Below are 17,307 nucleotides of genomic sequence, written 5' to 3' on the forward strand. Positions count from 1 at the left end.
AACTAATTTCTAACTCCACATTACCTAATTCCAGAAGTAGACAACACAGAATTTATCATAATTTCCAAATGAACATAAGGAAAGCTCTTAAAACAGACCCATCTTTCCTTCCTAATTACTGCATCTAGAAGTATTAGCAATGTGATATAAGTATAGAAAGGCCCAGTTTGATCTAGAAACAACTGAGTCAGATTAAGAAAACAAAACAAAAAATCAAAAACTCATCTTCTCAAATGCAAGCAGCATTTTATTTTTCATATTTAATTTTTTTCTGAAATTGGGACCTATCTTGTAATCAGTGCATACTCTGAAAATTTGTTATTAAATCGTGCCTTATTAGTAGTGCTGTTTTAGAATTTAAGAGCTAATTAGAATAAATATTTCTGCTTCACCAGAAATCCATCGAATCAGGAAGCAATTTTGCTCTTCAGATCTGTTTCTAACTTCTCCTCCCCAAGTTCCCCAATTTAAAGTAACTATTATTTAAAAGACACATTATGATGTCTATAGGAACGCTATGGTTAATTACATCTATTGTATTTTTCATACATTCTTATGTAGCAACCCTGACTTCTAATTTCTATTAGACTCAGTAGTAAATTCTCAGGGAAGAAAAACAAACATTCCACCCTTTTCTTTACCCTATGAAAACCAAATTAGAGGGAGCAGCAACAAATGAGTCCATTTCCAAAAGTGCCCTTCCCTTTCCCCTCAGAGAAATGACTCTGCCTGGTGCCCAGCATGTAGCTGACTTATGAAAACTCATTTGCCCCTCGTGAGAATGTGCACAAATACAAAACTGGAGTTACATGTTTCAAAGATAATGGAACATTCTGGGAAAAAAGAATATTTGACACACAGGTTGAGACAGTAGGAATGATAGGAAATTTACACAGTTACTTGAATATAAAAGGCCTGAAATCAACAGTCTTAAAGAGTAATTCCCTTTTATATTTGTTGGCTGTTAGCAAATTCTCAGCTAAGTTTGTTGAACCTTTCTGCCCAGATTCAAGTGTTTTGGTCATTCTGTGTTACATGCAATTATGATTCTGTCTTTGTAGTAATTTTTCTCTACCACTCGTTAAGTACCCTGTTTTGTTTTTTTTTTTTAACATCTTTATTGGAGTATAATTGCTTTACAATGTTGTTAGTTTCTGCTGTATTACAAAGTGAATCAGCTATATGTATCCATATGTCCCTATATCCCCTCCCTCTTGCGTCTCCCTCCCACCCTCCCTATCCCACCCCTCTAGGTGGACACAAACCACCAACCTGATCTCCCTGTGCTATGCGGCTGCTTCCCACTAGCTATCTATTTTACATTTGGTAGTGTATATATGTCAATGCTTCTCTTACAGTTTTTAACCCTTCTGCCAGTCCAGACCTTAGATATCTTTCAACCAGCAAATCAAGTTCTTCCTCTTCATTAAATCTTCCCTGATTGTTCACTCTACATTGAATTCTTGCTCTTTTGATTTGCTTTGGCATTTGCTCTGCTATTGACAGCTGCGGTATAGTGGGAAGAATGTTGTCCTAAGAGGTGGAGGACACATGTATCAGTTCTGCTTCTGTTACTGACTGGGTGTCCGTCTGCAAATCACTTTTTAAAATAATTAATTTATTTATCTTTGGCTGCACAGGCTTTCTCTAGTGGCTGCGAGCAGGTACACCACAGCTACTCTTCACTGTGGTGCGCGGGCTTATTGTGGTGGCTTCTCTTGTTGCAGAGCATGGGCTCTAGGCACACAAGCTTCAGTAGTTGCAGCGCGTGGGCTCAATAGTTGTGGCTCTCGGGCTCTAGAGCACAGGCTCAGTAGTTGTGGTGCATGGGCTTAGTTGCTCTGTGGCATGTGGTATCTTCCTGGACCAGGGATTGAACCTGTGTGCCCTGCATTGGCAGGTGGATTCTTAACCACTGCGCCACCAGGGAAGTCCCTGCAAATCACTTTTTGTCTGTCTCCCTGGCTACCTATTTGTCTACCCATCCCGTCCATCCATCCATCACCTTTCTATCTACCTACATACCTATGAGAGCCTTAGTTTCTTCATTTATAATGAGAGATTATAATCCTAATAAGAGTGGTTTGGAAAACTTTAGAAAACCATTTTATAAATATAAGACATTATTATTTTTGTCCATACCAATTATTTTGAGACATATTTTAAGGTTTCAGACTATTATTTTATCATTTTCTCTTTTCCCAAGGGAATTTGCTATTAGGAAATCTCTTTTGTGCAACTCACACTTCCATGAACATAGTATAGCCAACCAAAATATGATTTTCCTCATTATCATGTATTTTTCAAATGCTCTCTCGGTGTTGTGTTTTCTTTGCCTCGGTGGGGTAAATGAGCCTTTTGGTCATCTCACCAAATATGGTTTATAATCAAGTGTATAAACCCCAAAGCTGATGACCCCTAAAGAAAATAATGCAATGTAAAATGAATGATAATGTGATCAGAACACATGGTATATTATCTATGCATTTAAATACAGACTATGTGATTTATCACTATGTGCTCTTTAGCCTCTTCCTTTCATGGGCCATTAGGAATTAACTTCTTAAAGAACTGTTTTTCACATCATAACCCCCTTTGCATTAGCGTAGGATGGCTCCAAATGGAAATTTCTCAGAAAGTATAGCTTTGAAGATCTGGAATTTCCACATAATAGCTGTGCACTCCTGGGCAGATGTCTTAGGGTTTCTGATATTGAATTTCCTCATGTGTAATATAGATATGATATCACTTTACTGGGTTGTGAAAATGAGATAATTCTGAACTAGGAGATCTGAGTACCTGTTGTGGTGCCTGGCACAAGCTTGATTTGTAATAAATGTTTTCTTGATACTGAATTCTTCATGAATGGTTTCATATTTTTGTTGGAGATAAATTTACTCTTAGCTCCTCTAAGCAAGCTTTTCTGCTTATAGCACAATACATATAATTGTGTCATTTTGAAGTCTACTCTCTATACCTTCTTCCAGCCTCTAATGCTCCCCAAACTGAAATGCATTTTAACTTCCCTCCTAAAAGATTTGAGTGTCATACTTGTGAAACTTGCCCCGAATTCCCCACCTCGGCCCTCATGCAAAGCTGAATTCATGTTTATGTCTATCTGTGTTCTATATACAGATTTTAATCTGGATTTTTCTTCTTTTCTGATTCTTTTATTTCCCTTTTTGTATTATGAGTTTGATGAGGTCCAAAAAAATGTCATGCCCTTAAGTTTTTGGCCAACCGTGCAAATTTATGGCATGAAGGAGAAGGAAAGGCCATGGAGGTGGTAATGCTCGGGAGAGCCAGCTTGGAAGAAAATGAGGTCAGAGTCTCTGAGCTGACCCTAAACATGGGCAGGGTTGGAAATCCTTGAATAATCGTGTATTTTTAAAGACAGGATCATGGTATACATATTGTTTTGTGATTTGCAATTTTTATTTATTATGAGCCTCATTCTATGTGATTAATAGTCTTCTAAGGCATCTTTCATGTAGCTGAGCATTCTGTTGTTTGTTCCATAATATTTTAAACCAGTTCCCTTTGTTGAATGTTTAGGTGATTGCTATCTTTTAAAAAGTATAAACTGTGCAGAGATGAAGATCCCTGTAGATAAATCCATGTGCACAACCATGATTAATTCCTTATAAATTTTTAGAAATATTACAGTGTCAAAGGCTATGCATGTTTAAAATATTTTTTTGATACATATTGCCCTTCCCAGCTGTGATCCAGAATAGTGATTGCCCATTGGCTAGGTGTGAGAGTGTATTTTTCCACACATTTTCCCAGCACACAGATGTGAGTATTGGCAGCTTGATTTCATGACCACACACACACACACACACACACACACACACACACACACACACTTTTTTCTTGCTTTCTTTTTAAAAAATTTATTTTTATACGATTTTTAAAGGTTACACTCCATTTATAGATACTATAAAATATTGGTTATATTTCCCGTATTATACAATACAGACGTGGTGTATATATATATATACACCACATCTTTATTGATTCATCTGTTGATGGACACTTAGGTTGCTTCCATATCTTGGCAATTATAAATAATGCTGCTATGTATGTATGTGCCTTACTGTATATCTATAATCATTCTGACTTACAGAATATATTTTATTGTATGAACACATTAGTCTATCATATCAAATGAGTTTATAAACATATAATTCTAATGTGTCTTTTCCTAAACATAATTGTCTTGCCTTCTCAGGTGCCTGCATGAACATCACTCACAGCCAGTGTCAGATGCTGCCCTACCACACCACGCTGACACCTCTCCTCTCTATTGTCAAAAACATGGAAATGGAGAAGTTCCTCAAGTTCTTCATGTACCTCCATCGCCTTGGTTGCTATCAACATATCATGCTTTTCGGCTGCAGCCTTGCCTTCCCCGAGTGCATCGGTGACGGTGATGACAGGTATTTTGGAATGAAAAGCATTCAGTGATAAGAGTCAGTGGTAGCAGAAGTGTCTGAGAAGAACAAAACCATCCCGAGCTACCCACTTTTATTTTGGTTGTTGTTAAAGGAAAAAAAAAATCCCACACCAGTTGTAATCCTTTTGAAGTAGACATTTTTGGGAAATCTGGGATAATTTGATTTATGGGAAGAAATCATTCAGGCTATTAGATGGAGGTTATCAGCTGGGGTAGTCAGTAGCTGTTTCGCTGAGGGTCTGGTAGAAGACAGCACACTCCAAGGGCGATGGAAAAGATTTTTTTGGAGAGATGATTTATGGCGGTGTGGGCAGGGTTAAGAGAACAAGTAAGGATGAGAGGCACCAGGGTCTCATGATAATGCGATGCAGTTCCACTACTCAAGACTTGAAAGAGGCAAAGAGCAGGCAGACCTGGAAAAAGCTGTAGTTGTGGGCAGGGGGTCTCCCAACAAGCCAAGTTCTGTGACTCGAGACAGAGGGGCACAGCCACTGCCAGCCCTTCAGTCCTGCAGGGAGAGAGAAGAAAGAATAGATGCCCTGACCTCACTCTCCTCTTGCCCTCTCCTCTGCCAGGGCCTCCTACCGACTGAACTCACCCACAACAATTGGGCAAGGGTGAGCAATTGATATGAGTGCAATAGATGAGATCCAAAATCTCATCCCAATATCATCAGTTCAGAAGTCCCAAATCTCATCTAAATCAGGTACGGGTGAGATGCTGGGTGATTCTTACGGTCCACACTGGAGCCCAGAGCAGGGTGAGGAGGGTGAAGGGTAGATGCAAAGCGACAAACAGAGACTGTCCAGCACAATATCGAATAGGATTAGAAAGAATTTTCTTTTTTGGGAGGGTGGGGGAGAACATGTGAGTCGGTGTACTTGTGTATGTGTCTTGTAAGCTCATTTCTTTTTTTTTTTTAAATTGAGGTATAATTGACATATAACATTATATTAGTCTCAGGTGTACAACCTAAAGATACAATGTATGTGTATATTGTGAAGTGATCACTACAATAGGTCTAGTTAACATCCATCACCATACAGTTACAAATTTTTTTTCTTGTGATGAGAACTTTTGAGATCTCTCTTAACTTTCAAATATACAACATGTTTTTTATTTTTTTTATTTTTTTATTGCGGTACGTGGGCCTCTCACTGCTGTGGCCTCTCCCGTTGCGGAGCACAGGCTCCGGACGCTCAGGATCAGTGGCCATGGCTCACGGGCCTAGCCACTCCGCGGCATGCGGGATCTTCCCGGACTGGGGCACGAACCCATGTCCCCTGCATCGGCAGGTGGACTCTCAACCACTGCACCACCAGGGAAGCCCAACAATATGGTATTATTAACCATAGTCACCATGCTGTACATTACATCTCCATGACTTATTTATTTTATAACTAGAAGTTTGTACCTTTGAACACATTCCCACCTTTTTGAAGTAATACAATTTCAATATTATATTATATTGAAATAATGTAATTTCGATATTATATTATATTGAAGTAATAATTTTCAGTGAGAGTAAATCAATAAAAGTATGTTATGGAATATCTGAATTAGTAAGTATACAGTTTTTTAAAATTTCAAAGCACTGTTAAGTACATAATCATATATAACATCAATTATTTTCTGAATTAAAATGTTAGGAAGTTTTCAGGTAGTAATGAGAAAATGAATTGCATTTTTAAGTACAGATAGGTTCCATGTTATTTGTACTAATTTAATGTACAAAGAAAGTTTTGAATAGACAAAGGTTTTTATTATTATTATTATTTTTAACATCTTTATTGGAGTATAATTGCTTTACAATGGTGTGTTCGTTTCTGCTTTATAACAAAGTGAATCAGTTATACATACACATATGTTCCCATATCCCCTACCGCTTGCGTCTTCCTCCCACCCTCCCTATCCCACCCCTCTAGGTGGTCACAAAGCATCAAGCTGATCTCCCTGTGCTATGTGGCTGCTTCCCACTAGCTATCTATTTTACGTTTGGTAGTGTATATATGTCCATGGCACTCTCTCACCTTGTCCCAGCTTACCCTTCGCCCTCCCCATATCCTCACGTCCATTCTCTAGTAGGTCTGCATCTTTATTCCCGTCTTGCCCCTAGGTTCTTCATGACCATTTTTTTTTTTTTTTTTTTTTTTTTTTAGATTCCATATATATGTGTTAGCATACAGTATTTGTTTTTCTCTTTCTGACTTACTTCACTATCATCTCACACTGGTCAGAATGGCCATCATCAAAACATCTACAAACAATAAATGCTGGAGAGGGTGTGGAGAAAAGGGAACCCTCTTGCACTGTTGGTAGGAATGTAAATTGATACAGCCACTGTGGAGAACAGTATGGAGTTTCCTTAAAAAACTACAAATTGAACTGCCATACGACCCAGCAATCCCACTACTGGGCATATACCCTGAGAAAACCATAATTCAAAAAGAGTCATGTACCAAAATGTTCATTGCAGCTCTATTTACAATAGCCAGGACATGGAAGCAACCTAAGTGTCCATCAACAGATGACTGGATAAAGAAGATGTGGCACATATATACAATGGACTATTACTCAGCCTTAAAAGGAAATGAAATTGAGTTATTTGTAGTGTGGTGGATGGACCTAGAGAAGGTTTTTATTATTTTAACTGGAAAAAACCTACATTGCCGTAAAATAAAAACTGAGTAGAAAAGAAACAATAGATTCTGAATTGTAGAAGTAAGTATAGAAGCACTATTAACAGACACCACATTCAGGAAAATGTTTCCCCTGAAAGAATCATTTGCAGAGGGTACTTTCATGGTAAAGAGAGAAACTCTGTTAGATCTTTCCGAAGAGTCAAACTATGGCATGGTAGTAGAGAGGCCCTTTATGTTCCTAGAACAGTGGCATTATAGCGTGGTGATTGTCTTAATTTTCTAGGGCGGCCATAACAAATTACTACAAGCTGGATGGCTTAAACAGAAATTTATTATCTCACAGTTCTAGAAGCTAGAAGTCCAAAGTCTGGTGGGGACTGTGCCAGGGGTCCCGGGGAGAGGCTCACTTCCTTTCTTTGCCAGTTTCCTTCCGGTGGTTTCAATCACTCTTGACTTGTGGCCACATCACTCCAGTCTCTGCCTCTATCTTCACATGGCCTTCTCGTCTGTGTGCGTCTGCTCTTGTGAGGACACTTGTCAGTGGATTTAGGGCCCATCCAGATAACCCAAGATGATCTCATCATCGCAAGGTCTTTAACTTAATTACAGCTACAAAGACCATTTTTCCAAATAAGGTCACATTCACAGGTTCCCGAGGTTAGGACATGGACGTGCCTTTTGGGGGTCGCCATTCAATACACAGGCTCTGGAGCTGCGTGTCTCAGCCCACTTATCTGTAAAATGGAGATAATCATTGTGCTTTACAAAGTTCACGTGAGGATTAAATGACAGTGCAGGGGTTTTTATGAAGAGCTCAGTAAATGTCAGCAATAGCTATCAGTGAATTGGAAAGGAGGGGCAGTACTAATGACATTGAGAGCACAGAGTATTTCTAACATATGCTAAATATTGAAGGATTCTAGAAAAAATGTAGGATACTACATGGATTAAAAGAAAATTAGGTAGAATACTTAAGGCTGCTGGAGTTGGATTCCATTTCTCCCTAATTTCAAACAATTTCACTTACATCTCTTTGCTTTAATTTCTCTATGGACTCAGGAGTGTGTATATATACTTATATAAATTTATATACTTATATAAAAGAGTTTCTCTCTTTAACATGAAAGTTCTCTCTTTACCATGAAATTTATATATACTGATATAAATTTCATATAAGACAATGAAAGAGAGTGCATTCAGCCTCCAGGGGACTCTTAACTCATTTTGATCATCCTTTTTCTGATAATTCAATCTCTACTCTCAGCTAAATCAGTTGTAAAATTCTAGTTAAGCTGCCCAGAGTCTTCAGGGTACTTTTAGGTAAAATCTGTTTTTCTCCTGACCTGGTTCATCCTGAGAAATGCTCTCATAGGAGATTTTTCCATTTTCTGTTACAGTGGGTAATAATTTATAGTCAATTTTCAGGTATCATTCAGGGACTTGTCCTACATCTTATTACATTCATAATTATATTTAATTTTATGATTGTACTTTCAGACCAGTGCTTCCTGCTTTCATTTAGCATGTGCATGAGATCTGCAAGCTAAATTTAATAAGTAAAATAAGTTCAGAAAGGTAAAATGTATTGTAGAAAATAATTCTTATATTTTTATATATCAAACATTTTTTTCTTATATTTCACTATTTTGGATCATTTGTTCTACTCATTTTCTCTACTACTCTACTATTCAAATAATAGAGAATTGCTTATATTCCATCCTAGAGAAAATAGGTACTTAATAACATTTAGACTTCAATTTAAAAAAGTAGAGGGGGCTTCCCTGGTGGCGCAGTGGTTGAGAGTCCGCCTGCCGATGCAGGGGACGTGGGTTCGTGCCCCTGTCCGGGAAGATCCCACATGCCGCGGAGCGGCTGGGCCCGTGAGCCATGGCCGCTGAGCCTGCGCTTCCGGAGCCTGTGCTCCGCAACGGGAGAGGCCACAACAGTGCGAGGCCCGCGTACCGCAAAAAAAAAAAAAAAGGTAGAGTGGGATGTATAAGTAGTATGGTTTTTAACCTGTCCCTTTGAGACCTCAACTGTACTCAACTATATTATATAACAATGAACTTTAACAGTTTAATTAAACAGTTTCATTAAGTGTTTCATTTATTAAAAAATAAGTGTGTGTATCATGGACTATAATACAGGATAATTAAAGGATATCTTATAATACAGGATAATCCATAACTATATTGATTCAATGAAATATAACTCAAAATATAGAGATTTGACTGATAAACAATTCAGGTAGCCCTAAAAATATGTGGGCTAGAAGGAATAGCTTAAAAATATCAGCATGTAGGTAGAGAGAGATGAACAATTCCTAGGCCAGGAGAATAACATGTTTCTGGATGACTTTTTTTTTTTTTTTTTTTTTTTTTGCGGTACGCGGGCCTCTCACTGTTGTGGCCTCTCCCATTGCGGAGCACAGGCTCCGGACGCGCAGGCTCAGCGGCCATGGCTCACGGGCCCAGCCGCTCTGCGGCATGTGGGATCTTCCCGGACCGGGACACGAACCCGTGTTCCCTGTATTGGCAGGCGGACTCTCAACCGCTGCGCCACCAGGGAAGCCCCTGGATGACTTTTGGATACACTTAAAATCTCTGTGTTTGGAAGAGGAAGCAAACATTGCAGCCACATGCTTTTGATATGTAGCTGTCACCCTTTCCCTCTGGGTTGAAATAATAGGTCTATGAATTTATCAAAGCTGAAGCGGGGTTAACTGGCCTGAGAGGTCCCGCCTTGGCTTTGCTTCTGGAAGACACCCAGGAGATATTGCTGATCATCATCACCCTACTCACATCCTCTAATACTTTGCAGAGAAACTTTGCTCATGAAATAAATCGTTAACATTTAAAAATGGATGTGTTTTCTATTGGTTTTTTTCCTCTGGAGTGTTGATTTGACCCTAGGTGCTTAGCAGATATTCTTAACATCTGTAGACATGAAATAAAAAATTCTTATCTAGTGCTTGCTTTGGGAGCATGTATACTAAATTGGAACAATACAGTGAAGATTAGCGTGGTCCCAATGCAAGGATGACATGCAGATTTGTGAAGTGTTCCATATTTTTTGATTTTTGACTAAGATAACTCATATTAAAGCATTTAGCACAATACCTGGATCATCACGTCCTGATCAAAGTTTAGCTAATACATCTATTTTGGGGTCAGTATTTCTCATGCAGGACCTAATTGAACTTGTCCAAAAAAAAGATGAGATATGCCAGGTTCTGCTATCCACTATTTAGTCAAGAAAATAGATAAATTATCTGAAAAAAAATTCTTTATCTAGCTAAATGACTAGAGATTAAAGATTATATCTCAAATCTGGGATCTACCGGACAGTTTTCTGTCATGTACTCAATCCCTATAGGATTGTGGAAGAGGTTGAGTGAGGTTCTTCAAATGAACTTCTTCAAAAGCACTATGCTTTTCCCCAAATAAATATGTTCACTGGAGCCTAGAGAAATTAATCTGGTAAATGCAGAGAATGCACTTGAAAGTTTGGGGGGCAGATGAAACCTGATTCAAACCACAGCTCTGCCAATTGCCAATTATAAGACCTTGGGCACTTCAGTTGGCCTTCCTGACCCTCAGTTTCCTCATCTGTTTAATTAAAGTGATAATACCCTCTTCATAGGGTTGGTTTGTGTGTATTAAACAGAATGATTTATACAGTGCTCATATATGCTCTGCACTCTCTAGCACACAGTAACTTCTCCATAAGTAGTATTGTTATAAACAATAAGTAAATTATTATTAAATATAAATAGTACTATTATTGATATAGTAGTCAGAGATGGTGTGTGAGTTTCTGGGAGGGTATAAACTTCATCACCTCTTTCAGAGATGCAAGATTTGCATATTTTTCTCATTCTTTTCATCTTCTAATCCATTTTCCACTTAGCTGTCAACATTATGATATAAAAACACAATTAGCACTGCCGTACGTTATTACATGAAAGTTGTTAAAGAGAGTAGATCCTAAGGAAAAATATTTTTTTCTATTTCTTTAATTTTGTATCTGTATGAGATGATGGATATTTTCTAAACCTATTGTGGTCATCATTAGCTGTACATCCTAAACTTACACAGTGCTGTATGTCAGTTATGTCTAAATAAAACTGAAAGGGAAAAAAAATAAAAGCACAAATTAGATGATGTCACTCCCCTGCCTCTACCCATTCAAGGGCTTTCTCTTAGGCTTAGATTATAAGCTGAACTTTTTGCCCTGGCTTTTGAAGCCTTCCTTGCTTCTCTGGTGTCATCAACCCTGCCACAGCTGCACTGACCTTTCTCAAAAATGCCCACCTTTCCCCAGCTTCCTTTTCACATGCTGTTCCCTTTGCCAGGATGGATCTATCCCCTTGATCTATGCCCTCTGTTCAAAAGACATCTCTGTGGAGAAATATTCTCTGATCACCCTCGGTAGTTCTGTTATCTTACACTGCAGCAAGGCTGTGTCCCTTTTTGCTTGTTTGTATGTTGTCTGTCTTACTTTATAAGTACCACAATGGCAGAGAACTTACTGACTTTGCACACTGTTGTATACCCAGTGTTCAGAGCAGTGCCCAACACATAGTAGGTGCTCAATAAATATTTGTTGGAATAAATGGATCAATAAATAAACTCTTCCATTAGGGAGCTCCCCTAAATGTCTAGGTAAATGGGAGTTCAAACTCCATTGATAATGGTTGTGCATTGCTTTGTATAATTGATACGTTCCTGAAAACTCATGCATAAATCAAATTCTATATGTGTGTTAAATAATTACAACTTTGAATCGAGTTGGATGGTATTCCCAGAGATGATTTAACTTCCTTCTGAGTGAGCATCCGTTGGCAGAACAACCAGCTAAAGTACATTAACTTGTTCTTGTTCATTTCTGTCAAAATCCTGGATCTAATAGAGGAGGAAACACTAGATTGTTCTTGAGGATTGACTTGGTGGTTCAGTGCTTTTGTTTTAATACTGACTCATATGCATCAGTTAAAAAGACTTTAGGTCAACTGTAGTTGAAAATCTTAGATGTAAGGTTCATGTACAGAGCAGAAACAAAACAGTGATAAACATGTTTAAAGAAAAATGACCAGGATGGTGGTTCAGAATCTGTTCATGTGAAGAATAGTTGGGGGACCTGGAGATGTGAGGCCCTGAGGGTGCACAGTGGCCACCCTCCAATCTCCTGGGCCACGACTGGAAGAGGGAGCACACTTTTTCTCTATGCTTCCACAGGGCAAAAATGGAACCAGGAACTGAAAGTCATAAAGAAGTAAATTCTAACTTAACTAAAGTGAGAACTTTACGGATACTAAAGTTGTATATATATGGAAATGTTGTCTCAGGAAATGGTGAGTTGTTATCACTAGAGATATTTAAACTGACTGGTGAGAGCTTAGTGGAGAAAATGTGACAAGGAGTCCAGCATCTTATGGTCAATTAGTTTCCCATAGATTAAGGGGCAGGTTCACTCATGGCCCATGGCCCTGATTAAAGGAGCTCTAAAAACTTATGAAAAAAGAAGAAAATTAAATCTACCATAACTTTTCTCAGGGACACTTTTATATTTGCTTTGGTAATAATAGAGAATCCAGTTGGGGGCCTTGGGGAGGGTTGTGTTGACACTCCCATGGATCCAGTAGCAGCAAGGAGTCACCTAACTGCCTTCAGAAACGATGGGCCCCGTTATCTGCAGGACTTGTGTTTTGCCCAGTGGGGCTTGCAGATTGGGACCCTGCCAGACAAAGCCCTCTTTTTCTCTGTTGCAACTGTCAGGTTCTCAGCTAAATAAATGTTAAACAAATATTTACGGTGTGTCACCTTGGGGAAATGTCAGATTATCTGCTGGGAACACCTGTGTGCCTTGGGTGGCTTGGCTTTTGCTCAGAGTTGAAAGGTTCACGGTAGAAAATAGAATTTTTGACTCTAGGTATTAAGATCAGCTTGCTTTTCAGCCTGAAATCTGTGTTCTGCTCCTAAAATCAAGATTGGAATTCTGCTGTGTTGCTATCTTCTATTCACCTTGTGTTCACCTTTTAAGCTTTTGGTTTTGCTACAATCCTGTTAGGTAAATAAAAGTTCTAGGCATACTTTTGTTTCAGCCACTCGAGAGGAAGAAAAAGAATGTTGACAGAAACAAGAGGTATCTAAAATTCCTTTTTCTGGAAGGCACAGTTTGTTCATTTCTTATCAAGGTCCTAGGCTTCCTTTTTAGAAGCAGCAGAGTTCCCTAGAAAAATGACCCCATAATCTAGTTACCATTATTTAAAGTTAGAGTAAAATTTGCCTGTCATTTCAAATATACAGATGATACGGTTTTCCTGTTCTAACTCCATCCTATTACTAAAGATGGCCAGATTACTGAGATGGCCTCTAGGTGAACAATCAAGATGGCATCAAAGTTGATACAGGAATGATTTTTTCAAAAATATTTGCTATACCAGAATTACAAAACCTCTTCCCCACCATCCAGTTTATTTTCAATATTTCTACTCCTGCACGCCATTATATTACTATACCACTTGTGAGTTGAATTTTACTGATAATCTTTTAGTAAAAAGTATCAAATTTTTCTGCTTATAAAATTTACTGTATTCTTTTATTTTAACATCTTTATTGGAGTATAATTGCTTTACAATGATGTGTTAGTTTCTGCTTTATAACAGAGTGAATCAGCTATGCATATACATATATCCCCATATCTTCTTGCATCTCCCTCCCACCCTCCCTATCCCACCCCTCTAGGTAGTCACAAAGCACCGAGCTGATCTCCCTGTGCTATGCAGCTGCTTCCCACTAGCTAGCTATTTTACATTTGGTAGTGTATGTATGTCCATGCTACTCTCTCACTACGTTCCAACTTCCCCTTCCCCTTCCCGGTGTCCTCAAGTCCATTCTCTATGTCTGCGTCTTTATTCTTGTCCTGGCCCTAGGTTCTTCAGAACCTTTTTCTTTTTTTTTTTTTTTAGATTCCATATATATGTGTTAGCATACGGTATTTGTTTTTGTCTTTCTGATTTACTTCACTCTGTATGACAGACTCTAGGTCCATCCACCTCACTACAAATAACTCAGTTTCGTTTCTTTTTATGGCTAAGTAATATTCCATTATATATATGTGTCACATCTGTCGATGGACACTTAGGTTGCTTCCATGTCCTGGCTATTGTAAGAGCTGCAATGAACATTGTGGTACATGACTCTTTGAATTATGGTTTTCTCAGGGTATATGCCCAGTAGTGGGGTTGCTGGGTCATATGGTAGTTCTATTTTTAGTTTTTTAAGAAACCTCCATACTGTTCTCCATAGTGGCTGTATCAATTTACATTCCCACCAACATTGCAAGAGGGATCCCTTTTCTCCACACCCTCTCCAGGATTTATTGTTTGTAGAGTTTTTGATGGTGGCCCTTCTGACTGGTGTGAGGTGATACCTCATTGTAGTTTTGATTTGCATTTCTCTGATGATTAGTGATGTTGATCATCCTTTCATGGGTTTGTTGTCAATCTGTATATCTTCTTTGGAGAAATGTCTATTTAGGTCGTCTGCCCCTTTTTGGATTCGGTTGTTTGTTGTTTTGATATTGAGCTGCATGACCTGCTTGTAAATTTTGGAGATTAATCCTTTGTCAGTTGCTTCATTTGCAAATATTTTCTCCCATTCTATGGGTTGTCTTTTCGTCTTTTTATGGTTTCTTTTCTTGTGCAAAAGCTTTTAAGTTTCATTAGGTCCTACTTGTTTATTTTTGTTTTTATTTCCATTTCGCTAGGAGGTCAGTCAAAAAGGATCTTGCTCTGACTTATGTCATGGAGTATTCTGCCTATGTTTTCCTCTAAGAGTTTTATAGTGTCTGGCCTTACATTTAGGTCTTTAATCCATTTTGAGTTTATATTTGTGTATGGTGTTAGGAAGTGTTCTAATTTCATTCTTTTACATGTAGCTGTCCAGTTTTCCCTGCACCACTTATTGAAGAGGCTGTTTTTTTCTCCATTGTATATTATTGCCTCCTTTATCAAAACTACGGTGACCATAGGCACGTGGGTTTATCCCTGGGCTTTCTATCGTGTTCCATTGGTCTATATTTGTTTTTTTATGCCAGTACCATACTGTCTTGACTACTGTAGCTTTATAGTATAGTCTGAATTCAGGGAGCCTGATTCCTCCAGCTCCATTTTTCTTTCTCAAGATTGCTTTGATGATGGCCATTCTGACCGGTGTGAGATGATATCTCATTGTAGTTTTGCTTTGTATTTCTCTAATGATTAATGATGTTGAGCATTCTTTCATGTGTTTGTTGGCAATCTGTATATCTTCTTTGGAGAAATGTCCATTTAGATTTCTGCCCGTTTTTGGATTGGGTTGTTTGTTTTTTTGATATTGAGCTGCATGAGCTGCTTGTAAATTTTGGAGATGAATCCTTTGTCAGTTGCTTCATTTACAAATATTTTCTCCCATTCTGAGGGTTGTCTTTTGGTCTTGTTTATGGTTTCCTTTGCTGTGCAAAACCTTTTAAGTTTCATTAGGTCCCATTTGTTTATTTTTGTTTTTATTTCCATTTCTCTAGGAGGTGGGTCAAAAAGGATCTTGCTGTCATCAAAAAATCTAGAAACAATAAATGCTGAAGAGGGTGTGGAGAAAAGGGAACACTCTTGTACTGTTGGTGGGAATGTAAATTGATACAGCCACTGTGGAGAACAGTATGGAGGTTCCTTAAAAAACTAAAAATAGAACTACCATATGACCCAGCAATCCCACTACTGGGCATATACCCTGAGAAAACCATAATTCAAAAAGAATCATGTACCAAAATGTTCATTGCAACTCTATTTACAATAGCCAGGACATGGAAGCCACCTAAGTGTCCATCAGCAGAAGAATGGATAAAGAAGGTGTGGCACATATATACAATGGAATATTATTCAGCCATAAAAGAAATGAAATTGAATTATTTGTAGTGAGGTGGATGGACCTAGAGTCTGTCATACAGAGTGAAGTAAGTCAGAAAAAGAAAAACAAATACCGTACGCTAACACATATATATGGAATCTAAGCAAAAAAAAAAGGTCATGAAGAACCTGGGGCAAGACGGGAATAAAGACACAGACCTACTAGAGAATGTACTTGAGGTTATGGGGAGGGGAAAAGGTAAGCTGGGAGAAAGCGAGAGAGTGGCATGGACATATATACACTACCAAACGTAAAATAGATAGCTAGTGGGAAGCAGCTGCATAGCACAGGGAGATCAGCTCAGTGGTTTGTGACCACCTAGAGGGGTGGGATAGGGAGGGTGGGAGGGAGGGAGATGCAAGAGGGAAGAGATATGGGAGCATATGTATATGTATAACTGATTCACTTTGTTATAAAGCAGAAACTAACACAGCATTGTAAAGCAATTATACTCCAATAAAGATGGTAAAAAAAAAAAAAAGAATTGCTTTGGCTATTTGGGGTCTTTTGTGTTTCCATACAAATTGTGAAATTTTTTTGTTCTAATTCTGTGAAAAATGCCATTGGTAGTTTGATAGGGATTGCATTGAATCTGTAGATTGCTTTGGGTAGTAGTCATTTTCACAATGTTGATTCTTTTAATCCGAAAACATGGTATATCCCTCCATCTGTTTGTGTCATCTTTAATTTCTTTCATCAGTGTCTTACAGTTTTCTGCATACAGGTCTTTTGTCTCCTTCCGTAGGTTTATTCCTAGGTATTTTATTCTTTTTGTTGCAATGGTAAATGGGAGTGTTTCCTTAATTTCTCTTTCAGATTTTTCATCATTAGTGTATAGGAATGCAAGAGATTTCTGTGCATTAATTTTGTATCCTGCTACTTTACCAAATTCATTGATTAGCTCTTGTAGTTTTCTGGTAGCATCTTTAGGATTCTCTATGTATAGTATCATGTCATCTGCAAACAGTGACAGCTTTACTACTTCTTTTCTGATTTGGATTCCTTTTATTTCTTTCTCTTCTCTGATTGCTGTGGGTAGAACTTCCAAAACTATGTTGAATAATAGTGGTGAGAGTGGGCAACCTTGTCTTGTTCCTTATCTTAGTGGAAATGGTTTCAGTTTTCCACCATTGAGAATGTCGTTGGCTGTGGGTTTGTCATATATGGCCTTTATTTTGTTGAGATAGGTTCCCTCTATGCCTACTTTCTGGAGGGTTTTTATCATAAATGGGTGTTGAATTTTGTCAAAAGCTTTTTC

The 17,307-nt window shown here is 38.3% G+C and overlaps 1 protein-coding gene and 1 non-coding gene across 2 annotated transcripts in view; both read left to right on the top strand.

The window, feature by feature from the left end:
• Positions 1-17,307, top strand: part of CORIN (corin, serine peptidase) — a 219,043-nt gene that overhangs the window by 38,757 nt on the left and 162,979 nt on the right. The window contains exon 3 of the mRNA XM_004268336.4: positions 4,235-4,442. Coding sequence (XP_004268384.1) covers positions 4,235-4,442 — 208 coding nt within the window. The remainder of the gene's footprint in view (positions 1-4,234; positions 4,443-17,307) is intronic.
• On the top strand, positions 10,069-10,174 carry LOC117200845 (U6 spliceosomal RNA). The gene has a single exon (XR_004482569.1). It is a non-coding gene; the product is annotated as a U6 spliceosomal RNA (small nuclear RNA).

The sequence above is a fragment of the Orcinus orca genome, chromosome 4 (assembly GCF_937001465.1).
Source record: "Orcinus orca chromosome 4, mOrcOrc1.1, whole genome shotgun sequence".
NCBI classification, from domain to species: domain Eukaryota; kingdom Metazoa; phylum Chordata; class Mammalia; order Artiodactyla; family Delphinidae; genus Orcinus; species Orcinus orca.